Source organism: Lepisosteus platostomus, chromosome 6 (assembly GCF_059453375.1).
Source record: "Lepisosteus platostomus isolate fLepPlt1 chromosome 6, fLepPlt1.hap1, whole genome shotgun sequence".
NCBI lineage: Eukaryota > Metazoa > Chordata > Actinopteri > Semionotiformes > Lepisosteidae > Lepisosteus > Lepisosteus platostomus.
The window spans coordinates 57,934,550-57,961,027 of record NC_142616.1 but is presented as its reverse complement, the minus strand read 5'-3'; the positions used below and the strand labels follow the sequence as shown (position 1 = coordinate 57,961,027).

Genomic DNA, 26,478 nt, shown 5'->3' with positions numbered 1-26,478 from the left:
TAGGAAGTTTAAAGAGTCTTGCTCTTTGTATTTTCCTTGTATTTCCCTTCCTTTTTGTATTTTCCCATTTCATTGGACCATGTGAACCCATTTTCTCTGAAACTATTATTTGTCTTTTTGAACTGTGTACTTAAGCATGAATGAGCTTTATAATCTTCTTTTCTTTATATAACTTCCAGTTTTAGTACAGTTATGCACTTATTTTCACACTAATTATGATTGGACTGAAAGAAGACTTTACATATAACCTTAGTTTTCAATAAATTGTGAATCAGGTACAATACAGTCAAACTGAAAAACTGGGTAGGGTAACAACAGAGCAGTGTACTTTACTGTGTGTCATACTGAATAACAATGAGCTGCTCTGATGTTGACTGGGCTTGTTGATTTTAATCTCAGCAGTGGCTCCAATGTGCCACCTAGCCATGTCACCCTGCAACTCACAACTGGCAACCCACTGAAGCTAAGCAGGTGTGAGCCTGGTCAGTACCTGGATGGGAGACCTCCTGGGAAAAACTAAGGTTGCTGCTGGAAGAGGTGTTAGTGGGGCCAGCAGGGGGCGCTCACCCTGTGGTCCATGTGGGTCCTAATGCCCCAGTATAGTGATGGGGACACTATACTGTAAACAGGTGCCGTCCTTCGGATGAGACGTAAAACCGAGGTCCTGACTCTCTGTGGTCATTAAAAATCCCAGGGTGTTTCTCGAAAAGAGTAGGGGTGTAACCCCGGCGTCCTGGCCAAATTTCCCATTGGCCTTAACCAATCATGGCCTCCTAATAATCCCCATCTATGAATTGGCTTCATTACTCTCTGCTCTCCTCCCCACTAATAGCTGATGTGTGGTGAGCGTTCTGGCGCACTATGGCTGCCGTCGCATCATCCAGGTGGATGCTGCACATTGGTGGTGGTAGAGGGGAGACCCCATTACCTGTAAAGCGCTTTGAGTGGAGTGTCCAGAAAAGCGCTATATAAGTGTAAGCAATTATTATTATTATTATTATTAATGGCAGCTTCGCAAAAAATTCAACAGATCTGACAGGCCATGGAGCTTAACCAGCCCCGTTAGAGCCACTTCTAATAATAATAATAATAATTGCTTACACTTATATAGCGCTTTTCTGGACACTCCACTCAAAGCGCTTTACAGGTAATGGGGACTCCCCTCCACCACCACCAATGTGTAGCATCCACCTGGATGATGCGACGGCAGCCATAGTGCGCCAGAACGCTCACCACACATCAGCTATCAGTGGGGAGGAGAGCAGAGTAATGTAGCCAATTCATAGAGGGGGATTATTAGGAGGCCATGATTAGTAAGGGCCAATTGGAAATTTGGCCAGGACACCGGGGTTCCTGTTCCTGTTCCAGAAGTCACCAATGAGTTCTCATATTAAATGCAATGCAGACTTCAACTGCTCATTGAATAAAAAGAAAAACTTGTCAAAGTATGTAAAAACAACAGGGCACACTGTTTCTGCGCTTCTGTACTGTAACTTCTGTGACATTGTTTTACACTGGTTAAACGAGGAAGTTAATGCACAGTTCTTTCCTTTAATTTATGCCATTCTCTTCCTGCTTTGATCTTGCTATACAAAAAAAGCATTTGGTATTTGATGTATTGGACACAGGCAAATGTGCAGACGTAGTCTTACTTAATCTTTATGTGGAAGTGGAGGAATTCATAATAGAACAGTAGATAAGATTAAAGTCTACATCGAAGGAGACCACCTGAGCTCCAGTACCTGGATCAAATCATGATTTTAAAGGTAATTATTGTTATGGTCTACTTATATATAGATCCCAGAGTCTCCCTATATTTGAGATGAGTTATGTTCTACAGTACTTCTTTATCTTCACCGGTATCATTGCTCTTGTCCTGCATTCCCACCAGATGGTGATGGAAGCCCATTCTCAAACTGAGAATTAAAAAGTACAGAGCACAGTCGAATCAGATCAAAGGCAAACTGAATATGTCTGGTATCGGTTGCCGTTCGGTTTTGTTTTTAAAGATTGGTCCCAGTACGTGTTTGAACATTAAGTGTAAAAAGTTTCAGCAGCTGTAAGCAGGAAGAGAAACATTTTTTCCATACTTTGTACAAGTAGCCATAACTGTCTGTCCAGTGCATCCAATGAATATTCACATATGTGGCATAATTGTACATGGAAGCCGATGCAGCAACTGTGACTCTGGATTTGATGGTGTCTGCAAGGGTTTCACAATGCATGTAGCTCAATCCTTTAGGCTTGACGCTGCCAGTCGCTTAGTAGTTAAGAACTTTATGTCCTATAAAAAACATTTTTATAATCATTTGATTCATATTCAGTAACATTCCTGGACAGCTACAGTAGTGGAATACATCTGCTTCGGTTTATCGTAGCTCTAGATTGCTTGTATTTCTGACCTTTCCTTAAAAGCTGTTTCATTTTCCCTTTGTGCTCCATCTTATTAAACTCCTGTTCAGATTAGCTACTGTGGCTAGTTTTACATTTCTAGTATAATCATATCTAAGGAGGTATTACCTCTGTACTTTTAACATCTGTTAGAAGCTGGTTTAAAAACTTATCGTGAATTGAGTCTGAAATTAGTGTTTTGAATTTTACATTGCTTGACACTTATTTCCTTTGACCCTGCAGGTTGCTGCTAATACTCCCAGTATGTATTCTCAGGAACTGTTTCAGCTCTCTCAGTATCTACAGGTATGGTGCAGTGTTGACCTCTGCTGTTTTTCTGTTGTAACAGCACTTTTTTTTCCTTGCATTCTAGTAGTTTTTAACTGAATTACAAGCTTCGCTTTCACCGTCTTATAAAAAGACTTCTCGCAATGTTTATTAATTCCCCCCTTTTATTTTTAGTGCTGCACAGTTCTTGAGCCTTTTCAGTTTTTTATTAACTTTTAGATGTTTTGAGCACAGATCGACAGTCTGCATTTCTGTTTTGCACAGTGTGCCTTGGACACCACTTGTGCCTCTTAACATCTGCACAGCTTATTGTAATGAGATACCTTACTGACACCATGCATAAGCTGTGCCATGTTACCACTGAGTGTGGTCCTCAACATGGAAATGGTTCAATAGGAAAACTGTGGGTTTGTTTGTTTTTTTCAAACTGGAATGTTGTGTCCATGTTGAGCACCTCAAGAACATAGTACCTCTGGGTTCATTTATAATTTGGTTCGTTTTGTGCGATTAAGGAGCCTCCTTTAATTCCTCATCGGAGGGAAAATGCACATAAAAAAAACAACGAACTTAATAAAAAACAATACATAAACTGTATGCAATCGGTTAAATGGCAAGGTTTATTGTTGCCCCTGGGTATTGCATTGCAGCTAATGTTTTATGTGACCCTTTGACTTTGATTAGGAGGCCTTACACCGGGAACAGATGCTGGAGCAGAAGCTGGCCACCCTGCAGCGATTGCTGGCAAGCACACAGGAGGCCTCCGAGAGCAGCTGGCAGGTAACCACTGATACGTTGGGTTGTTGTTTCACTGGTTTACACTGTCTGCACAGGCTGCTGTCGGGCCATTTTCATACTGGGCTGAAGTAGCGTTTATGGGTTGTGATTCTGCTAAGTTCATGAACTACACAGGGTCCCAGCTGCTAAGAGGGAACTAAAATAATTTGGTGTTTTGAGTCTTGAAAATGTTCTTTTACAAGTGCACGGACATGCCACAATATTAGCAACCCCACGTCAAATTAAGTCTGTCTGAGGAGCAGGGGGTATACTTACTGTGTATTGCTTTTGCTTGCATTTCCTATTGATGAACTATTGCCAGACTTTCAGAATGTGCCTTTCAGCCCCCAACAGAGTGAGCCTCAATCCATTCCTCAAATAAAGATAATCCTTCTACAGCACATGATGTGACCAGAATGCAAGTGTTTCAGACCAAAACAGAATACATATAACACCCTGCTCATCTTATTCTTACTGCTTTCAAGGGCCAGCATATCATATTTTCAAATATTTTTGCCTGTTAGTGTGCTTTTTTTCTGTTATAGATTTACACAGAAATCTCAAATCTACCATCTTATTTCTGGCCCATAGAAAAATTATAAACATTGTCCAATGTGTGAGTATATACGGATTTCCATATAAATCGAAAATACTGTGCTTTTCACAAAAAACGGCTTGATGTCAGAAAAGATTGTTGTGAAAATGGTATTAGATTGCTGATATGACTTTGTTTCCAACAGGCTTTAATAGATGAAGACAGATTGCTTTCAAGGTTAGAAGTCATGGGTAACCAGTTGCAAGCATATTCAAAAGTAAGTTTTATTTTTCTAAATTATTAAAATAATGTGGGTATCTTGTATTTGAAATCTGCCATTTAGAGTTATTTAGTATCCAGATGAATAATGCTTAACATGTAAAATGGTAAGATTGATCTGAATGTGCTTTAACACTGATGTTTTTTAATCTTTTTTTCTTTATTGTGGTACATAGTATATGCGATAAACAAGACAATGACAGATGTTTTCACAGTATTTTATCTTTATTCAGTACAAACATGAGGTGACAATTGCTAGGTATGGGGGATTTGATTTTAGAACATCTGTTCAGATAGCTCAGTATTTAGAAAAAAAACATCCTGAAACTATTGATTTCCCATATTTACAGTTTGAAAATATTTGATTTGTTCTTTGGTTAGTCTTTCATCCAAGCACACTCAGTCTTGGTTTGCTGAAAATTAGAAGATAGCATAGCTATCACGTATGTTTGAATTATTATTTAGCATTATCAGATTCCCAGAGTTTCCATTAGAAACGAGTTACTGAGATTCAGGCCTCTACTGCTCTTTGTATGAAGTGTCGTTAGCCATGTCGAAGTAAGATTGTTTAAAAGCCAGTGTTGCCAGCAGATATATCGCCCTGCAACGCACAACTGGCAACCTACTGAAGCTAAGCAGGTGTGAGCCTGGTCAGTACCTGGATGGGAGACCTCCTAGGAAAAACTGAGGTTGCTGCTGGAAGAGCTGTTAGTTGGGCCAGCAGGGGGCGCTCACCCTGCGGTCCATGTGGGTCCTAATGCCCCAGTATAGTGACTATACTCTAAACAGGCGCCGTCCTTCGGATGAGACATAAAACTGAGGTCCTGACTCTCTGTGGTCATTTCTCGAAAAGAGTAGGGGTGTAACCCCGGTGTTCTGGCCAAATTTCCCATTGGCCCTTACCAATCATGGCCTCCTAATAATCCCCATCTATGAATTGGCTTCATTACTCTGCTCTCCTCCCCACTGAGAGCTGATGTGTGGTGAGCGTTCTGGCGCACTATGGCTGCTGTTGCATCATTCAGGTGGATGCTGCACATTGGTGGCGGTGGAGGGGAATCCCCATTACCTGTAAAGCGCTTTGAGTGGAAAAGCGCTATATAAGTGTAAGCAATTAATTAATTAAAGCCGGTCCTGAGACACCTTTGCTGAGTTTCCACTTGAAAGTGGTTTCACTTTGTGCTCCCAGAACCAAACAGAAGATGGCATCCGGAAGGAGCTGGTAGCCTTACAGGAGGACAAACACAACTATGAGACAACAGCCAAAGAGTCCCTGAGGCGGGTTCTTCAGGAGAAAATCGAGGTGGTCAGGAAGCTGTCTGAAGTGGAGGTTAGTATGACCTGTACCAGCTATCACTGCTTACTTTCGCACTGCAGAACATGAAACCTGTTACTACATTTTTTTCTTGGTATCTAAAGAACGACACCTCTTGTGGTAAAGTCCATTTTATGGTTGAAAATTGTTTTTTTTTTTTAATGCATCAATGGCACAGAATAAAGAAGTGAGTTTCAGGTATAAGACCTCTTAGCAAATGTAGGCAAAATTACTCTCAAACTTCGACAAAAAGTGTTCCTGGATTTCCTTATCTGTGTATTTTGCTTTTTGAGAGGGATTTGTAAAATGTGATGAATTAGTTTAGAGTGATGCATTCCCCACCTACCAGTTATAGTAAGGATTTTTATTTTGTACTGTGCATATGAAAGCAGTTTTTTTATTAGCTTTCCATATATGACCTGCTTGATCCAAATTTAATCCAAGTGAAGGGTTTTCTGTCACAGCAATTGGAAAAGTATTGTAGACGGTCATAATGAGTCATTCTTTTAACAGTAAATATTGAAGATCAGATTTCAATGGTGCGTGATTTATAGTGCTGTTCTATTAAATATTCATAGTAAAGTATAAGTACTACTAAATCAAGTATGCAGTAAAGTAAAAGGAGAGTTGTAATTTGCCACTTTGTGTTTCAGCGGAGTCTCAGTAACACTGAAGATGAGTGTACACACCTGAAGGAGATGAATGAACGCACACAGGAAGAGTTAAGGGAGCTGGCTAACAAATACAACGGCGCTGTTAATGAAATCAAAGACCTTACTGACAAGTTAAAGGTACGTGCACATGTGGAGGGCACTCCGATTAATCGCAGACAGTTAGGCAACTGGTGTGAGAAATTGAAAATGGATGCAGGCAAGTAGGTTTGTGAGACAGATAAGATGAAGTATTTGCAATATGATGAACATATGAACAGCAAGGTCTGCTTCGAAGACCTGGGGACCAGATCTCGGCTGGGACCCGAGCTGGGGACCGAATCTCGGCTGGGATTATCAACAAACTCTTTCCGAAATTCTATTGGAAGAGTGACGAAGGGGATGTGCCCTTGCAGCCCTTGATTACACAGGAGTTGTGGGATTAGGAAGTCAGTGTTAGCCTTCATGTGCTGATGTGGTGTGGCGGGAGCGCATCTGACCCTGGCTGTGTCTGAGCAGCTGGCTGAGGGGCGGCAGGAGGAGATCCAGCAGAAGGGGCTGAGCGAGAAGAAAGAGCTGCAGCACAGGATCGACGAGATGGAGGAGAAGGAGCAGGCTCTGCAGGCCAGGATCGAGGCCTTGCAGGCAGACAACGACTTCACCAACGAGCGGCTCACTGCTCTGCAAGGTAACTTGGGCACAAACCTTGAGGCAAACGGAGCAGCTGGGTAGCATGTGCGCGTTTTAGAATTAGAGAGAGGAGAAACTTGCTGGAAACGGGTGGTTTTAAAGTTTTTTTTTCTTCTGGTAGTTAATATATAATCCGTCTTTATCTTTCGCAATCTACTATTCCCGTTTTCTAAATTGACCCAGCTCTAATCTGAATGTGGCCCTGCAATCTCGAAAAGTAATTAAAGCATCAATATATGCACTGGAGTCCAAAGATAAAAAATATAAGAAAGGGTACGAACAAGAGGAGGCCATTTCAGTAGTTAATTGATTATCACGCAGTTTTTTTTAAATAAACCAGGGTGTTGACTGGGTAGCTTGTACGGTATTCCCACAACCCAGATTACAACTCATAAACCTTCACAGATCTCGGGCTTGTTCTTTGCAGAGTGACGTATGTCCAAAAAAAATAACTTCAGAAAATGTCATTTACGCCTAAGCATTTGTCATGGTTTTCAAGCTTTAAATACATTGCAGCTGAGTCAAACTGTTTTTTGTTGTTTACAGTACGATTAGAGCAACTTCAAGAGAAAAGCATAAAGGAAAACAACAGTTTAGGTGAGTCTGGGTACTATGAAAATGCCACTTAGAATTTGTTTTCTTACCACATCACCTTCCAAATACTAATTTTGCATGGCAACTTAATTTATGTGCTTTTCTGCATTGTCTTTGTCCACAGTCTTGCTTCATTGCTAAATTTTATTCTGTTTTCCTGAGATAGTTAGATGTTTGTCATTGTGTGTAGATGGAACTAAATCAGACCAGCTTGTGTTGAATATTTAATAACTAAAGTGGAGTTTTAATCATCTCTATCTTTGGCTTGTAATCTCTTTGAACCTGACATACTAGAATAGTCTTCCTAAAATACATTGTTTTATATGCTAGGGAATTGTGGGGTTAAGAATTTTTTAATAATACTTAAAATGTCATAGAGCTGCACATGCATGTACAGTATAGCTGCAATGCCTTGCAAATGTCTTCTCCCCCTAGCAATAATATTGCATTCTGATTAATAGTTTGAGTCGGCAAACTTTAACAGGTAATAAAGCCAAGTGGGTAAGGCAGTATATAGGTATTCTATAGGTTTGTAAGTTGGATTCTTTTTTTCTGGATGGTGATTCTTAGAGGTGGATTCTAATCGAGGTTTTCAGCCATAGGTACTGGGCTTAAGAAAGTACACAGTCATTTCAAGGGAGCCCTAGTTCTACATAGAAGTAAAGCAACATTCTGATTCATTTTTGCTACTGTTAAGAAAAATCTTTTTTTTGTTCAGGAAAGCTTGAGGCTGCATTCATAAAGAGTTCCAAACATCCTTTTTTTTACTTAAAAGGAAATATTAACTGAATACCAAGGTTTAATGTGTAAGGTTTGAATACAGACCCTTAAGGCATTTGTCAGATTTTTGGTTTAGTAAGTAGCAGAATTAGTTGAAATGTACAGATTTAGTGTTTTATCATTGTGGCATTCTATACATTTTGAGTTCTAAAACCTGCTTGTATCAGATTTTTCTACTAGTATTTAAACAGGAAGTAGTTTTTACCATTGAAACAAATAACATTGGTACAGTAAGATTTTATTTGAAGTTCAGGATAAATTGTTAAATGCTCAAAGAGTAACTTGAAAGATTTATGGAATAGCTTTGTGTGCCTAATTCACTGGTTATAAATTAGCTCCAAGGACAGCTGTGGAAATACTGACTCTTGGTTTAATAATATTAAAACATATTGTGAGGTCAGCAGTTTAGCCCAGCAATTGCTCTAACCAGTAATGATTGAGTACTGAAAGTCCAACAGTTCAATTATATTGCATTTGTGATATGAAGCATTGTAAATCTTTTTTTGTACATTTTAACACACTGTTCCCAAACCTATATTAGTGCCTTATGCAAATTTGATTTATTGTATACAGACACAAACATCCCATTACCTTGTCTGACTTTATATTATTATAGATGCTTGTGATCTCTTTCATTATATCAAGGGATGTTGGTAATAGGTTGTAGGCTTTATTTCTATGTTCTGTCGACTTGTTTGCATGCCTCCAGAACATGTAAACATCACCACATACAGACACACATGCTCAAGAATTTGAAGTGCAAAGATCCCCTTGTGAATGAGCCTGAAGATTTTTGTCAGATCTATCAATTTAATTGTTCATGACGATTGAAGTCTGAGGTTGTCTAATGCACTAACTTTAAAGTTTATCAACTCTGATGAATCTGTTAGAAACTTTGAGAATGGGATATAAATACATTTCATCTTGTTACTTTTGCAAATAGATAAGTAGATACCATTATTCTGTAGGAATCCCTTCAACTCATCTGTTAGAGACAGGATATTTTTTGGGGAACTTGCTCAGGTGTGCATCATCTTGCTTCCCCTAAATGCAGAGGTGCTGAGAATTTCATGTTTTATGTGTCTCATGGCTAGAAGATATGCAGTGCAGTGCACTCACGAAAAATGGGCAGCATAAAATACAAATGAAAATGTTGAGCTAAAAATATAAAAACCCTAATCCTTCATATTATCCATGGGTTACCAAAACACTGAAATGTAGTTAGTATACATGATATGTGCTTTATGAGAGTGTGTTAAGATGATTGAGATGTAAGAGCATTTTACTGGCACTAATGCTTTGCATTGTGTAAACTGCTTAACTGTCATCTGCTAAAAGTCCTGGCCTTGTATAGTAGCCCTTCAGACCAGTTTTAAAAATCTTGGAATTACTGGAGAATTCCTCACACTGGAGTTTGATTTAATGTGACAAATAGGCAGGTAATATGTAATTTAGGATGGTGCTACATTTAGATTGTCCTCTTTTACATGAACATAAATATGCATAGTAATGTGTTATTTCAATACCATATTTTATATTTACTGTACATTTTTAAATATTAGATAACCATTGATAAAGCCTGTTATTTACAATACATTAGGATTAATGGAAGCTTTTTTTAGCAGAGTTATGTTATTGTGCCTTTGAGTCAAATAGTTGCATTTTACACCTATTACTATGTATTGTCTCAGATTATGCCCACACAGTCTTACCTGCTTAAAGACCTATCGCTATAAGTGAGAGCCAAGCTGGCGGAGGTAGATCTAACAGATATTCCTCAGCCTGTGTCTTCCGTTTTATGCACAGCTGTACCCATGAAGGCACAAGCAATTTCCTGTAGAACAAAAACATTTGTTTCACTTAATCAGAGAAATAGCATAGTTACGGCAACATCTGTGTCAGTGACCTAGATAATGGATCACCTGGCATCTCTCCCCTTTTGTTGCCTTTTCACATCTGTTAAATGAGTCACCTGATTACTTACAAGACTGTAGTGTCAAAAGCCTGCACAGCGCCCAGTGAATACAGACTACTTTATTCCAGTAGCATTTATCAGCAAATCATTGTTCAGGTACATTCCCTTCACCACTGCCTTTCAGCACATTAATTCTTTAATTAAAATCATTGCAACTATGTGTCCCCAAGTGTCTCAGGCCAGAATCACAGAATTGCAGACACTCTAAAGCCATGCAACCAAGGTTATAGGAGAGAAAAGTACAGATCATTCTGTAGTTAACTAAGCAATCATAATAATTTTGTATAATAATATTATGTTGTATAAAAATAAGGAGTTAAAAGCCAGAGCATATTTTCTTCAGAACTCTATTTTACAATGTTTTCTTTAAAAATACTTGTAAGAAAATGATAGGCACTTTTTTTGTAGGTACATAAGTGCATGATATGTTAGTATTTGTTATAGTTATAACAACCTAAGTTATATTGCGGGCAGTGAGTTATAGAGCATTAATTAATTGGAGACAAGAATATTCGAGCAATCAGAATATATTTTAATAATTCAGTTTTGAATTTTCTATACTAATAAGCAGCGTAGAAGTATACCAAAAGAGCCTTTTTAATGGACATTTTTAAATGCCAGGCAACAGGTTGTCATGTCTGTTTCTCAGTCTAGCCTGTACATCTTTGTCTGGTTGCATTAAATGTTTGCTGTAGGTTTGGCTTATTCATTTTTACAGTACATTTTGAACTTCGATTTTGTGAGAGATTAATGTTAATGTTAATATATAATGGAAGGTTTTTCTTTCTTTATTAGACCACTTTCTTATAAAGAGTGGAGGGGACTGCACTTTTATCCAACAGTTCATTGAGTGCCAGCGTGAGTACACAGTATTCTTTACACTGCCTTTTCTAGTTGCTCTGATTCAACTGTAATTAATGAGGAGAGGATTGTAAAGGGGCAATTGTTAATATACTTCCTGCCTAAATATAAATGCCTTGCATCTGTAAGGCTATATGCAGCTGGGACTCCAAATGAAGGCTCATGCTTTTATGCAAGTATAATTTTTATCTCTGATTGGCCAGTGTTATAATTTGCAAACTGGAAAGATTAGGCTTATAAATGCTGTCTAGTTTTGTTTAAAAATGTGAAAATCCTTTTTACTCAAGGCATATATAAGAACTCACTGTTGGTCAGGTCTTTTTCCATTTAACTCTCCTCCTTAACAGTAGTTATTGCTATCTATGATGGGTAAGACTCATTATAACAGTTTTTGTCTGTAGTATTGGTGAGCAATAATTAGGTAATATGTAAAAAACTCCTATTTGTTTTGCACTTTTAAAGAGTTGAGAATTTGAGGTCATGTTATGGAATAAGGATGAAACTATGCTTTGTCAGCTACACCTTGAAAGGGATGTACAGAAGTCTGAAATTTTAAAGCCCACAGTCCTACCCATCATTGAAGCTGAACTTAAATTTAATGTAAGAGCAGACATTTTGCAGTGGTAGTTGATCTGTTTGTTGGCTGTGATAGCCAAGAAGTATGAAGAAGAAATTAAAGTACTCTTCACAGTACTGAAAAATACACTGGAATGTTCTTGTTAGTGCTGTAAAATCTAATATTTACTCTTGAGTCAACTATCAGAAGCAATTACTAATCACATGTATTCTTAAAATGGCAAATTCAAGCAGAAACTGATATACAGCAGTAAAAACCCCCAACATAATGGAAGATGCATATGCAAACTATTTTTTTTATGTTGTACTATTTTAGAGTGGAATTTACAAAAAGGGAACAAAGTGGAAAACAAATTTGACTAAGCTGAGGATAGGGGCTGCCATTTTTCCTTACAGCAGGTGGCGATAATAAAAGTGACAAGTAAAACTGCTTTCTCACAACTGATACAAGGGTAATTAGATGACAACATGACAACACCTCTTTGTCTTTTTTCTATTCAAACTCCATACTTTTTACCCTGGTACCTTTTTTCTCCTAAACCTTTCACACTTTGAGTTTTGACCTTGCATGTACTGTACCTTGCGTTACTACCTCAAAATCCCCTACAGAAAGATCAGGATCCATTTCAAAGTAAACAGGGATCCGGCCAGCATTTTGTACTGACTGCATCTTTGGGATTAATTAGCTTTCAGAGGCCAGTGCCACCTAAAGCACAAATGAGTGAACTAACATTTGTTTCCATTCACTATGGAAAAATACACTTAATTCTTTGAAGCATTTGGAGCCCTTTGAGTAGAAAAGGATTATAAAATGGCACAGGAATGAATTTTTTGCATGACATGACATCACGTTACAGGGCAGCTGAAGCTCAAGTAAAAGCCTAAACATAGATTACTTTAGAGAGATTATAGAGATAATAAATATAACTTAATAAGGAACATATTCGTAATATTAACAGTCTGTATGCCTTGTTCAAGGTTCAGAAGGTTGGCACATATATTTTTGATCTGCCACTGTAGAAAAAAAGAGAACTACTTCTTAAATGGCAAATTGTATTTAAAACTGTTAAGACTCATCTAGTGGAAGTGTCTTAGCCAATTCTGTAAGGCACAGAGTTAGTGATCAAACTCCACAGAGCTGTCAGCCCCAATGTACATTTGGTGGAAATTAGTCTGTCTACTGTGATTTAATTCTATATTTAAACACAAAGGTCATGCCTAAGTATTTGCCCTGTTAAAAAGCCTGAAATGACTAGGAAGGTTAAAGACTTTTACTGCAAAGAATTTAGATGCACATAATTTACCCCCCAAAAAACAAGGGTAGTTTGCTTTGTCTTCACTGTACAGCATAAAATGTCCATTGCTTCCCTTAAATTGGAGTGAACAGTAATGTAATTGTATGTTTGAAAAATTGGACAAGATGTGTAAGAGCTACACTTCCATCCATTAGTCTGGGGTAAGAGGTTGGCAACCTTTCAGAAGGGACATGCCGTGAGTTAGCTTGTCTTACAGATTTGCGTGCCTGGATACTTTTTTAATGTCAATAATAGCACCACTTACAATTTGACTTATACATGAATATTTAAATATAATAAAACAAAAATGAGTAAATGAATAGTTTGGTTTGATCCTTGCCCTTGCTGTCCCTTGCTGAGTTCTCATGGCAGAGTTTGAAACTGGCTGTGTCAAGGCAAATTGAGCAACCAAAAAAATCCACTTTGTTCACCACTGCAGTCATCACATTATTAACTCGTATTTTAAAATCTTGGCTCAAAGATTTTCCTGTTAAATAATAGTTAAAATGTACTGTGGGGTGACCAATGTGATCGGCAGTGATCTTTACGAAGCCCCTCTGTATTCTGATGGAGGCAGGGGCCCCATCCGTCGTGACAGAAAATATTTTCTTGACGTCAGTCCCTCTTTCCTCAAAGATTAACAAATGTCTTAGCTATATTTTCCCCTTTAGATGTGCCATGCATGAGTTTTAGGCAGCGCAGGTCCTCTCGAATTCTATCTGAATCTCAGTATCTTGCAAGAATTGCTAGTCACAGTATGTCATTAATATCTACGCACAGAGAGCAAAAACAGCATGGTCTTTATATTGAACAAATCTACATTCAAATCTCCAAAATGGTTGAAATGAGCGAACATCTAACTTTTTCTTTGCAACTACCATTTTGTCCAATATGTTTGACTTTACACTGAAGTGTGAAAAATGTTACTGCATGGATCGTGAGCTTGACGGTGAAAACAATACTCTTAATACTGCTAAAAAGTGATGTAGTAAATAAACCAAGTTGTAGTTTTCTTCGCCAAAGAGCTTTCGCTCAGTAACACGTTGTAGCATAGTTTTTATCATTTTTTAGCTTAATTTCTTGTGGAATATGAGACTTTTCTTGCACATGCTGTTAAGATTTCAATGATGGCATGTGTGCCATTTGTTGCCTAAACTCAGCATTTGGTTTGTTCTCACCGCTTTTGCTCCTGAAATCATCTTTTTAGTAGTACACAGTGAAGGTATCTTAAGTTGGTAGGATTGGTAATGGGTTAATCATAAAGGACCACGTAATCGAAGAACAAATGGGTGCCAGCATCCCATCACATCAGCTTTTTTGGACCACTAGAAGTCATACAGATGTGTCCTGGGTGTGGAACTGGATTTGGCTAAGACCATTAATAAATAAAGGACAGAGAAAACGGTTGTCCCACGTGCAGTAAGAGCTTTGTGTGCGCTTTGTAGACAATATTTGGTTGTATCTGTGGTGTTAAGGTATACACCTTGTCAAAGCAGTTTCAGGCAACACTGAAGTCAGTTGTTTTTTTGGGGGGGTTGTTAGGGATAGAGAATATAGGGTTACCTGTAGATTTAGTTTCATCTTCCATACTGTTCTTTATCCATGTCCTTTTCACAATCAAATCAAGTCTTTGTGCTATTTCTATTCTGGGAAGGTGGCAAATATTCAGGGAGCTTGGTATCATTCACAGCCTTTCCAGTTTCCAGGGAAATAACATGCTACACATTGTTTTAAGGACCACAATAGTGGTCTACAAGAATGCAGCCTTTTCCTGCTGTAGAATCTGTTCGTTTTTTTGACCGGCATACCAATGAGCACATATAGACTATCTTCAATAATAGAAAGCATCAGTAACCGTGCCTTTGCATGGCCAGTCATGAAACTGGATTTTTTTTAAGCATAATGTGGTTTAAAATTAATGTTCGAATATATATCTTTTATTTGTTAACAGAATATTTTCCAGAATCTCCACAGGTCTTCCAATCCTGTGGTAGAGACAACACCACCAATTAATGGTTCTTCTTTTCTGATTATTGTGACATTTGCTCTTCTTTGTTATTGCCCTTTTATTGTGTTTAGATAAACAGCAAACTGGCTTTCTGTAGATCACTATGCAAACCTCCTTTCTTTATCTGCTGATTCAAAAATGATATGCTTATGGGATGCTGACTCCTCTTTGTATCCTTTTCTTTGTCTTGACAATGAGGATTACTTGTAAAAAAGGTGTAATGTGCAAGACATAGCTAGTACCACCAGAAAAACTGGTGATCAAAAGTAACATATAAAAGAAAGATTAGAGAACAAGGAATATAGATTTTACAACAACTTCACATTAAAAGTTGCTTATTTAATATTGAATTGAATACATTTCACATAGACCCTGATATTGTGATATTTAAAAAAGTAAATATAAACCTCTGCCTTCCAAAGTAGATTTGTGCCAGTATGTCATTAGAAATGCAGTGTGAATTTAGAAAACATTTCACTTAAAGTAATCGAATTTCTATTTTTGAGCTGTTTTTCAGTTTCCTTTCTTATGTTTGGAGGCAGGGGAGCAAACATTGCAAATAAATTAGAGAAAATATAAAGGAGTATTGACCTTAGATAGTTGTCCAATTGCATTCTTTATTTCCCACAGCTGTAAAGCAGTTGAAAGGCCCAGTTGATTCTTCACATAACAAGATAGCCAACTTTGAAGGTAAGTTGATCTCCTTGGATCCCTTTCTTAACATCAATTTGGCTAAGACAGCATTCTAGATATGCTATACAGCAATGTCAGAGAAACAGGGGGGTACTCTTTCTATAATTGGATTTTGAATTCTGCCTTCTTCTACAGCTGCTATTTATGACTCCTATTAGTTAAGGAATCTATGAAATATGACTGGGTCCCAGTTCAAATAATGTGACATGTTGCAATGTGTATGGAGCAGCACACTTGCTTTTTTATGTACAAAACCTTATTTGATTTGAAAAACCCTTACACTAATTTGTCTAGAATACCTTAAGTTTAAGATTAGCCTTCAGTGCGGTAAATAACTGTCTTTGATTAAAACATCAGATTCAGATCCATTCTTTACCATGATTGTTAAGAAAGCAATGTTAAAGCAACTTCAGTGAAATGTATCTTGATTTCGTTAAACAAATTTCCTGAACTCTGGAATTTTTGTTTTAGTTGTCCACTGCTTAAATGTGCTACTGTTTACGGATATCTAGTTATTGTCTGGATGGGTTTTAATATTAAACCTTTTTCTGCTTGCATATAGAAGTCATTGATGCTCATCTACAAAATAACCAGACTACAGAAGAAAATAATTTAAGCAGCCCAGAAAGAATCAAAGGTAAGATAAGATTAGTTTAAAAGTGAGGACCATGAATGGTAAGAACTCTGCAAGCATTCCATTAGTGGAAACTTGGAAATGTGTTTTTTAGATGACTTAGTAAGCATTTTAGGTCCTGTGTTATTTTTAGCCAGAATTCTTCTTTTGGTTCAGCCTTATTATAAATGTTCTGCTCAAAGTAATAAGTCTCCCTGTTGGTTTTACAGGAAATTAGTTAATTGCGTTGACCTCGTTCATGCCTTTTGGGCCAAATATATTTATAACCCACTCTCTTCCTGCCTTTCTCTCTGACAGTGTTCCATTCAAGGCCTGCATATTAGCATTTAGAAAATAAAAGCAACAGTATGTTTAAGTAGGTTTTCCATCAGCACAGCAGAAAAACTGTCCAAGAAAATGTGAGAACGAATGCATTTTGTGTGTGTTGGTTGGCTTGAATGAAGAATCTCCTTTTCAGTTAAAGTATAATTAACTTGTTTCTTTCAACAGCCAAACTTATAGATGATGGGCATCTACTGAAAGTTATGGAAGAAAATAAGCTTTTAAAAGGTTTGTTTTCATGTTCACTACACTGCTTGTTCACTGCATGTTTTATATTTTACTGAAAAACAATATTGTTGATGTGGGAGGTTTGGAGTGGAATATTAAGTTTACCAACATGAGATGGGCCCATCTTGTTTGCTTAATTGGTTAGTCTAGCTAATTGTTCTAAGGATCTTTCTGATATTAGATAAATATTTCAGAAAGGAATCCAGGGTGTCCTCAACAACATGGCTGGGGTATCTCATTCCAGGCGCCTGCAGCAGTTCCTGCAAAAATGTTGCCAGTGACCATAGAGGTTTTTCAATTGAGTCAGCATTGTGACTTAGATCTAATTACTTAATAAAAACAGTAGTATATTCATATTTATGAATTAAGTTCTAATGTTCAATTGCATCTTTAAAGCAGAACACATTAATGAGATGGAGGATCAGACATTTTTAGTTATTCTAAATAACTGGATTGGCAGGTTGATGCATAGACCCTATGATAAGTGTTACTGTTGATCTAGGAGGGCTGAGAGGGATAGCTAATCTATAACTTTTACCATAGAAAATATGCCTTAGAGTAGGGGATATAATGAAAAGCCGGAAGGTCAATTTAAGCAATTTTTGCAAAAATGTAAGGTGTTGGCAACTTCAATCTCAAAGTTTTCTTATGGTGGAAAAGTTTAGTCCCCCATGAAAATAACATATACAGTTGTATTGTGGCACATTTTAGTCCCAAGAAGAAAAGCCCAAAAGTGAAACTAGCCTTAACCCTTTTCCATTACCTTGGTCTCAAGCAGTGTCATTCTGGCCATGGTAGTATAGGGGAAGAGGGCATTATGGGAAGTTCTGCTTGGGTCCTTCTGAATGGTTTTGTCTTGCATGATGTAGAAGCACTCATTTCTAGGCCGAGAGGTTTTACCCTTTTCTATACAATATATAGCACTGCTAAATATTTAAAGTAGTACTGTTAGAACTTAGGTTAAAAAAATCTTTGGTTCTGGGCACCACTGGGTTCTTCACAGTAGTGGCTGAAAACTGCAGTATAAGTCTTAGACCGCTGTTAAACAAGTTCATCTAAACTAGATATGTTACCTATGTTACACAGCAGACATCGCATTTTCATATACCTTTGCCCCCAGTCTGTGTAAAGCATATTTTTAGACATATGCTATTGTTCTTGTTTGTGTGAACACTACTTTAATAATGGCTTTTTGAATCAAGTGTGTTGCGGTGTCCTAGTATTTTGAACCATGGCGTTAGTGTTTTAAAAAATGTATTTAGATCTTATTTTTGTACTTAAAAAATCGGACCTCCTAAATTTTTTTCAGTGGAATATATAACTAATGAATATGATATCCTCAGACACTGCAGTTATTACTTGTGTGTACTTTAGTTAGGGGTCATCTACAGATGTATAGTATAGGATGGCCTGGTTTCACAGAGCAGAAGGCAGTTGTTGCTGCTGCTGAGGCATCTGCTCCTGTTTTGCTAATCCATCTGGGATTAAAGGAGCAGATTAATGGAGATGGGATTAATGGAATTTTGCAGGAGTTTGTCAACGGTCATTCACCAGTGACGTTATGTGACAGTTGTTCAAAATCCCAAGGTGCTCGGGTGGTTTTTTCCATTGCAAAAAAAGAGAACATGGCGACCAGTAAAATTATGCGATATAAGTTTGACACGATCCGTGTCAGTGCAGCACATGATAGGACCTTAAAGAGTTGCGTAAACATTAATTGATTTAATCTATTTACAAGGTGCCCTGTTTCTTGAAGTCTGCGATAGATCGTATTGTAGGTTTGTGGGGAGATAAAATTGGCCTGGCAATCTTCAAAGTGTTTTTTATATCTGTAATGGCATTTTATATTCTTCAGTTTCACACATGGTGTGAAAGCTTTTTTCCTGCTGTATTGTACAATTTTCTTCTCTTAAATAGTATTTTCTTAAAACTGGGAATTGGAAAAGTACAGATGCATGGGGAAACAAAAATCTTATCACTGCGGTTAGGATAAGAACAGGTGCTTCCCTGTGAAGTCATTTCAGTTTGGCCGAGTGGTTAGATATTCAGTCTGGTTACAGCAGAGTCCTGTGTAGTGTTTGGCAGTGACTGCAGTCTTTCTTGAAGCGTAGCTCTTTTTATGTTCTGGTATTGTTAGCTTTATGAACAAGTCGTTTTTACATCAGTTTCCAACTGGCAGCGAAACCGCTGAGCGCCCTGAACAAAAGCCTGGACTATTTTAGCATGCAGCTGTATTCCCATTTGGAAGTTCAAATCGGATATGTGACCATGTGTGGTGAATAGGAGCGCTGGACCTGGAACAAGTAGGGAGAAACCATTTGTTACAGTACTACAAAACAATAAATGAATCCCAGTCTACTGAGCAGCATTTTAAAATAGGCATTCCTAAACCTCCAATTTGCCTTGGAAAGTAATTTATAGCCAGTGCAGTAATTCTGAGCCAAATAGCTTGACAAATGTTATCAGGTTTCACTTTCAGCTACCCCTTGAAAATGGTGTCTTCTATCTCCCCCCAGAAAATCAAATAGATGCAAAAGAATCGGACATGTCAGACACACTCAGCCCCAGCAAGGATAAAAGCAGTGACGACACTACAGGTAAAGCTTTTAATCTGACTTCTTATAGACAATTTTGAATATTTGATGCTATCACATTATAATTCCAGCCAATATACATAATTGCTTTTGGTTGCAGCAACATATTACTGTGTGTGATGACCACACAATTAACCTGAAAATGCGTCTTTACAAGAGTAAAATCAGCATACACTAGTTTCACTTTTGTTATGATCAAAGTGGATGTTTCTAAATAGAAATTTGTATTTGTTTTTATTTTTTGAGTGGTTTAAGGTATAGAAAAGGCTGATGTATATAGGGTTTGTCGCATGAAAACTGACTTTTCATCCTTGCTAAATCTGATTTTTTTGCCTTCCGAAACCAGTTCTTTTGAACCTTCTTTTTTCTTTTGCAGACGGGCAAATGGATGAGCAAGACCTAAACGAGCCTGTGCCTAAGGTTACTTTATTAAAAGGTAATGTGAACATTTTGACATTCAGAATGACAAAAATCCTGTTAAGCACCTGTTAATTCTTCTTATGACTTAATGAATGTTATGTAGAATAAATAAATAACTAAATAATCTGAAATCCTAATGTATTTTTACAGTGTAAAATGTAATCTAGTAAAAAGGGAAGCAGGGTTTCAGGGAATGCTGAGGTGGGGTGTGGACATGAGCTGCGAGTTCTGTCATGACTATATATGGTATTGTGTTAGAGAAGAGTTCTCTGGGATGTACTTGAATTTACACAGGAATCAGAAGGAATTTCTAGTTACTGTGACTATCGGATTTTCACTTGCCAGTTCAGCTGATCTGTTGGTGCAAACTGTGTGCGTTTGTATTACATTACAGTGGTGGTTGCTTGTGTTAGTGATGTAGAAAGTAGGACAGAGCTGATGTTCATATCTTGTTTGTTATTTTGGGTTCACTGAGCATATTTGTTGAATTTGAAGCAATTAAGGAGCAATTAGTGAGGGAAATTGATTGAAGCACTCAACAGGAAAGCTATGTATCCTGGACACTAAGTCGTCGGAAATTATGGCAAAGTGTTTTTTCTCTTTTAATAATTCATTTCTCTTTTCAGGTAGATTTTTTAACATAAATTACACCTCTATAATACATTTTGCAGCCTATACCCCATGCAAATATTTCACAAGCACAACACCAGTAACTCAATGTTAAAAAATAAAATAGTAAACCTTAACTACTTCAATTGACAAATAGATGTGAAGCTTTTTTAATGTTCATGGGAATACTTTTTCAAACAGACTGACATTTGTTCTCTTGGTGAGCCCCGTTTTAAACTGCATTACTGACTCTAGCCTTTGCGTCGATCAGTAAAAGCCATTCTGTAGACATCAATGAGAGTAGAAAGCTATTTTAGTTGTAACATCTTAACTTTAAGCTGCTGATTAGTCTTCGTCTGGAAAAACATTTCAACCGAATTATCCAAAATTACCTGTCTTTTCTTGTAATTTACATAATTGTATCTACTATATGTAAAACTAAAAGTTTAGCTGTTCATCTTTTGAATTGCCTATGGACTAATTTATTTTGTTGAATAAGTCATTTTAGCTTTGTATATAATTCTATAATAGTATAGAATTTGTACATAATCAGATTTCATGATTTCTTTTACCTGCATTCTCATGGACAACTGATAGATAATCTTGGCATCTTTGTCATTCTGACGGGCAGAATTTATCGGATCAAGTACCAGTGTTTCATGTTACAGGAAGCTGCCAAAGCAGCTTTCATAATGTCACACACTTGTCTCCTGCCATGGTGCAGATTTTGTTACAGGCTATAAAAGATGAGGAAGACAGGCTTATCGTTTCAAAAAGTGCTGTGGCGGTACCTTCCTACAAGAAGAGACATAGTCATCTGTAGTGACATGTATACTGATTGATGTGGTATACAGACGTGATGAAATGTCTTTTACAATCTCAAGTAATTACTAATTATATTGGCAAGACATGAGATAATGTTTCGGGGTGAGAGATCAAGGCAGAGGGTATACACTGTCAGTCCCAAGGTTTAATTTCTGCAATGCAGACACCAAAAATTATAGTTTTACATTTGAGACATACGTTTCTCTTCAAACTAAATTTCTCTGGGTCCTGCCGGTCAGAAAGACTAGGCAGATCTTTTCGTTCCTAGTGAAGTGTAGGGCTATGATTTCACAATACCATGGCTCTGATTTGCAGTTAATTTAAGTACCACAAATACTTGTTAGTTTATCCAAGTCTAATCTGCCCTTGAATCACTCATTCCTTAGACTGGTTTCCAGTTCTGTTTGCATTGCAATGAAGTCATACCTTATTATCCGGTGGTGTGGAAATTGCATGGTGAACATTCTCTTATTGTTCCTGCTGTCTTCCTGCTGCCAATGCCCTGATTTTTTAGTGATGAGGTAATGTCTTTCCTAGCAGCTGATAAGGGCAACTGGGAGCTGCAGTGGATTTTTCCCTGCCTGATTGCCACTGTTATTTGCAAGTAGTCAGGTCTCTCGGCTCATTTTCACCCCTTGCCACAGCCTAGAAAATGTTTTCTGGTCTTTCTTTAGTAGGCCATTCTTGGGCTTAGCCAGATCTTATTTATACATAAATGAACTGATTGGATTCCTGTATATTTTGCCATGGAAGAGTATCCTGACTGTCATATCGCCACAGTGATGATTATAGCCTGACACTTTTCAATTGCAGCATTTCAATTGTACAGTTTTTCTAGGGTAATTCTGATATTTATAGTCACTTGCCAAAATATTAGTATCTTACTGATTTATGTCCTGGACCTCTAGGAACAGTTGGATGTGCTCTGTTCTTCGTTGTTTAAATATTTGCAGTTAAGTTATATTCCATTGTTTTGTCAGGAGGAGCTTTAGTCCAGGTTGTGATGAGTGGGCAATTGCATGTGAAAATGAATTTCACACCAGTTGTTTTCAGTGTGATGGAGATATAGGGATTGGCCTGCAAAGATAAAGTGATGGGAGTCTTCTCTCATGTTCCTCAATTGGACCTCACATTTTGTGCCATGGAGTGAATCTTTGACTCGTGGTTCCTGCAAGCTTAGCTATTGAGTTCACGCAGCCTGCAAAGGAGTTTCATGCTAGAGCATTCCCTTCCTTTTTATTTTACTTCTACCAGATCTGTTCATTGGTGTGGTAGCCGCAAACCCTGCGAATAAATATTGACATTGCCATTTGTTTTGAATGACAATATTTAGTCTTTTACACACAAACTGAATGTGTATTAGATGCCCTACATTTATTAAAACGGACATCTTTAACTTCCATCTCTCTGATAAACTGGGGAATTAGAAAGTACGTTACAAAATTACAAAAAGTAATTGTGAATTCTGGCATACAGGATTCAATGATTGAAGTAGATGAGGAGGATTTTTGCTGTCTGCGTCTTTAAAATCATTTTCAGTATTAACAAGCTTTTTTCCTGACTAAGATGCTGTTTTATGCATCTTACGCTCTATTTCTTTCTGTTGAAAGGCTTTCAGATTTAAAATACTTTAAATATTCTTCTCCGAATTACAATTTTGCATTTGTAAAGAAACCTCTCTTATAAATGGCACTGAATTGTCACAAGGGGGCGAGGTTGATCTAATTTTTGGTTTTGCTTATCCCAATCTTATCATGCTTTTGTATCACTTGTTTTAACACTGTACTTTATCAAATACTTTTTGAAACCTGTCTTTTATAACTGTGATGTTCTGTCCCGAGTGTTTCATTAGATACTGTGCTATGTAGTATATACTAATACAGCACAGTAGAAATAATACCAGCCACGTCACTAGCTTAAACGCAAAACTCATCTTTCAAACGTGTATTGTATAACTGAAGCTGCAGTATCCAAAAAAAAACACAAACCCAAAGATCACACTAAATATTTTTTTAATGAAATGCTAGCATTTTCTTAAATCGAAATTAAATTGCATACAATTATATATGGCAAAATGTACTTTGTACATGTACACAATAATATTAAGTATGTTGTACAGTCCAAAATATGATTTAAGTATGGTCACAGTACATTTTTTGAGAGCAGGTTATACCACTTTTAAATTGAAGGCATTTTCATACTCCCTAATTTGAAAGCCTTATTGCACCTAGATGACTTTGGGTAACCTGTAAGCCTTCAAGTAATGCTAAAAGTCAACTTAACTAAATGCATTTGGGGAAAAAAATTGGAAGTGGTTAAAGCCTAAAGCCTTCTTGAGCAGTGTCATTTCCTCTTTCACAGCTGAAAGTGCAAGTTCTGGAAATCAAAGTATTTTTTCACAGAATTGTGGTCTGTAATTAATCTCCATTTTATTTATAGGCTCTTGTACTTTTATCATTGAAACCATTTTGATGCTCTAAAATCTTAATAGACTCACCTCATAAATTGGGGAATTAAGCTTGAATCCCTAATTAATTTCATCTGTTAATTTGAAAAAAAGTAGGTCAAGAGGAAAGCAGGGACAAATCTTGCCGTGCTCTTTGTAGTTACATATGCCATTAAAGGGTTTCTCAAGGGAAAATCTGTCAAATGGATTTAAAATGTAGAGTACATAAGAGTTTCAAAGTTTTCAATATTCCTCTTGAATTACTTATACTTTTGTTTTCCTTCGGAGTATTTTAGATTTCCCAACTCCGAGATTTCTTTTCAGTATCCCATTATTTCTGAAACCATTCACTTGCACGCAAGATAACAATCTACACTGAAACAACATTGCATACAATAAAATAACGAGCATGAAATGAAATAACAGCACGAGCACTGTGGAAATGACTGTACCCGGTTCAGTATAATGTGTCTTTTGGAGAATGTAATTGAAGCCATGCCTGGTTGAACAGTCTTTAGATTCTAGTTTATTCATCCTTCTGTAAAAAAAGGTTTTCATTATTAAACCAAAATGTGCACATAATGTTTATTAAGACCATAACATGTTGAAACTGAACACTTTATTCTGTTTCATATCTTCTGTTTAGATAGTAGCATGTTTAACAGGCGTATCAATAACTTGTTTGAACATTATCATGCAAAAATGAATTTGGAAGCTTTCTGAAAATAATAAAATCCAGATTTCTGAACATTTTAGTTTTTAAATCTGGCAGACTTTTTAAAAACAAAGTATTTTTGAATAGTCTTTTAAAATTGTGATGTCAGACTCTTGGACGTTTTAAATGCTGAGATTTATAACCTGTAGCACAGACCAAGATGCAAAAAGGCTGTTTTTCTTTAAGTTGACTTTACTCCTCATTAACTACTGATATAGTGATTGACGTTTGGTTTAATAGATTAGTTGAAAACTAGTTTTACTTTATAATAGGCATGATCTCAAATAATGAAGAATATTTATGGAAATATTCTTTGCCATTTGGATATGAAATGTGTTGACAAGTGTTTTTAGAATGGAAGTGCTGATGTCTACAGTCCCATTATATTAAAGGGCCTAGGTAAATCTTAATTACCAGTGTTTGGGGGAAAAAATGTAATACTTTTAAAATTTGTGCCACGTCTTAAGAGCTGTAGCTATCTGATACAGCCTGGTTCCAGAAGTTTTTTTTTCCTCTTCTGTATGGAATCCCAAAAATATCTGTCTTGAATCTCTGAATATAGGGTCTGTTCTGGGTGGTTTAAAGATGAGAAAAGACCATTCAGCACTGCAGGGCTCATTAAAGTGCTTTGACAAGAGTTGGAAGGGAAAATTGCTTTTGGTTTTGAAATACTCTAGATGGTTAAGAAGCTAATGTTCTTTTCCTTGTTTTTTTTGAACGCATGTTATGTATGTAGAATATACATGAGGTTCTGATTGGATTGAATCCACAATTGGTGAGAGGAAGATGCTGGACAAAAGTAACATAATTTTAACTCACAAACTGTACAAGATTTCCCTTAACTGTTTTCTGATTCCAGGTAGACTTACATAGGCACGGCCTGATTCATATCATGACTTTGTGGTGGTGGTTCTACAATACCAGCTCCCACTCTGTCCCACACTGTCCTGGAGTTAAATCTGAAGTTAAAATGAGAATTTTTTTTGCCAGTACTGTAGGTGGCAGATTGAGTATAAGAAGGTTTTTATGGCATGAAATGTCACTGACAGTATGAACACTGTTCTTTTAAGCTCAATGGGACTATATTGGTTAATCTCATAAGCATTAACATCTGTTCTGTAAACAGTGAAGGACATTTTTTAGTGTTTGGTAAGAGCTGAGATTTCCCAAAAGGCCTAAAGTCTCCAAACCACATCAAAATGCACTCTGATGCCCTTATAGTTAGGAAAAATGAAAAGGACCTTTATTTGGTGTCAGGAGATGTTTGAGAAGCTAAATTTAAGGGTCTAGCTTGAACGTTGTAACTGATTACTGAGCATTTGTAAGGCTACCACTGCTTTTTATACTCAAGCTGTCATTTTTATTAATGGTTGGTTTTAGGAGCTATGGTCTGATGTTGATTTTAAACCACTATTTCTTTTCACTTAAAAACTGTTGTCCTGCTTTAATTGTAAGCAGTTTCTCATGTCACTAAAAAGTTTCCTAAAGCCAGTGTATTGCTATTTTGTTTTTATACATTGCAGATTAGTTTTTTTAACAAGGGTATTTGACCAAGCCAAAATTTACATAATTTTTTACCTGTAACTGAGTACCTGGAATCAAACTTTAGACTGTTTTGAGGCATAAAGGTTCTCTTCCGTGCAAGTTTGTGAAAACAGAAGAATATAAGCAGAGCTGATTATTCTGTCCCATTTGATAGAAGCTGATCCAAGGGTCATATCCAGACATTTTTCTTTAAAAAGTCACAGTATGGAGTTCAACAACAAAGCTTGTTAGATACTCCCCCAAGTCTTCGTGTTAAGTACTTCATGTTTTCAGTTTTAAATGCACTTCCACATAGTTTTCGCTTCTGTCTGGGTTTTGGGGGGTATAATTCGACCTAATTATGAGTTGCTGTGTAAAGGAGCCTTCTCCTTACTGGCTGTCTTGCATAGATTATGGGAAAATGTTAACAGGCATACAGTATGTGAAGTAAATGTTAC

General features: G+C 37.1%; 1 protein-coding gene across 5 annotated transcripts in view; it reads left to right on the top strand.

The window, feature by feature from the left end:
- slmapa (sarcolemma associated protein a) overlaps positions 1 to 26,478 on the top strand; it is a 70,613-nt gene that overhangs the window by 30,947 nt on the left and 13,188 nt on the right. For 3 of the 5 annotated variants that reach the window (XM_088636585.1, XM_088636587.1, XM_088636589.1), the window contains exons 5-17: positions 2,635 to 2,697; positions 3,361 to 3,456; positions 4,194 to 4,265; positions 5,457 to 5,597; positions 6,236 to 6,373; positions 6,752 to 6,920; positions 7,469 to 7,519; positions 11,067 to 11,129; positions 15,642 to 15,701; positions 16,267 to 16,341; positions 16,828 to 16,887; positions 19,404 to 19,484; positions 19,858 to 19,917. In XM_088636585.1, coding sequence (XP_088492711.1) covers positions 2,635 to 2,697; positions 3,361 to 3,456; positions 4,194 to 4,265; positions 5,457 to 5,597; positions 6,236 to 6,373; positions 6,752 to 6,920; positions 7,469 to 7,519; positions 11,067 to 11,129; positions 15,642 to 15,701; positions 16,267 to 16,341; positions 16,828 to 16,887; positions 19,404 to 19,484; positions 19,858 to 19,917 — 1,129 coding nt within the window. The remainder of the gene's footprint in view (positions 1 to 2,634; positions 2,698 to 3,360; positions 3,457 to 4,193; positions 4,266 to 5,456; positions 5,598 to 6,235; positions 6,374 to 6,751; positions 6,921 to 7,468; positions 7,520 to 11,066; positions 11,130 to 15,641; positions 15,702 to 16,266; positions 16,342 to 16,827; positions 16,888 to 19,403; positions 19,485 to 19,857; positions 19,918 to 26,478) is intronic. The other 2 variants (XM_088636588.1, XM_088636590.1) reach the window with 1 other exon arrangement.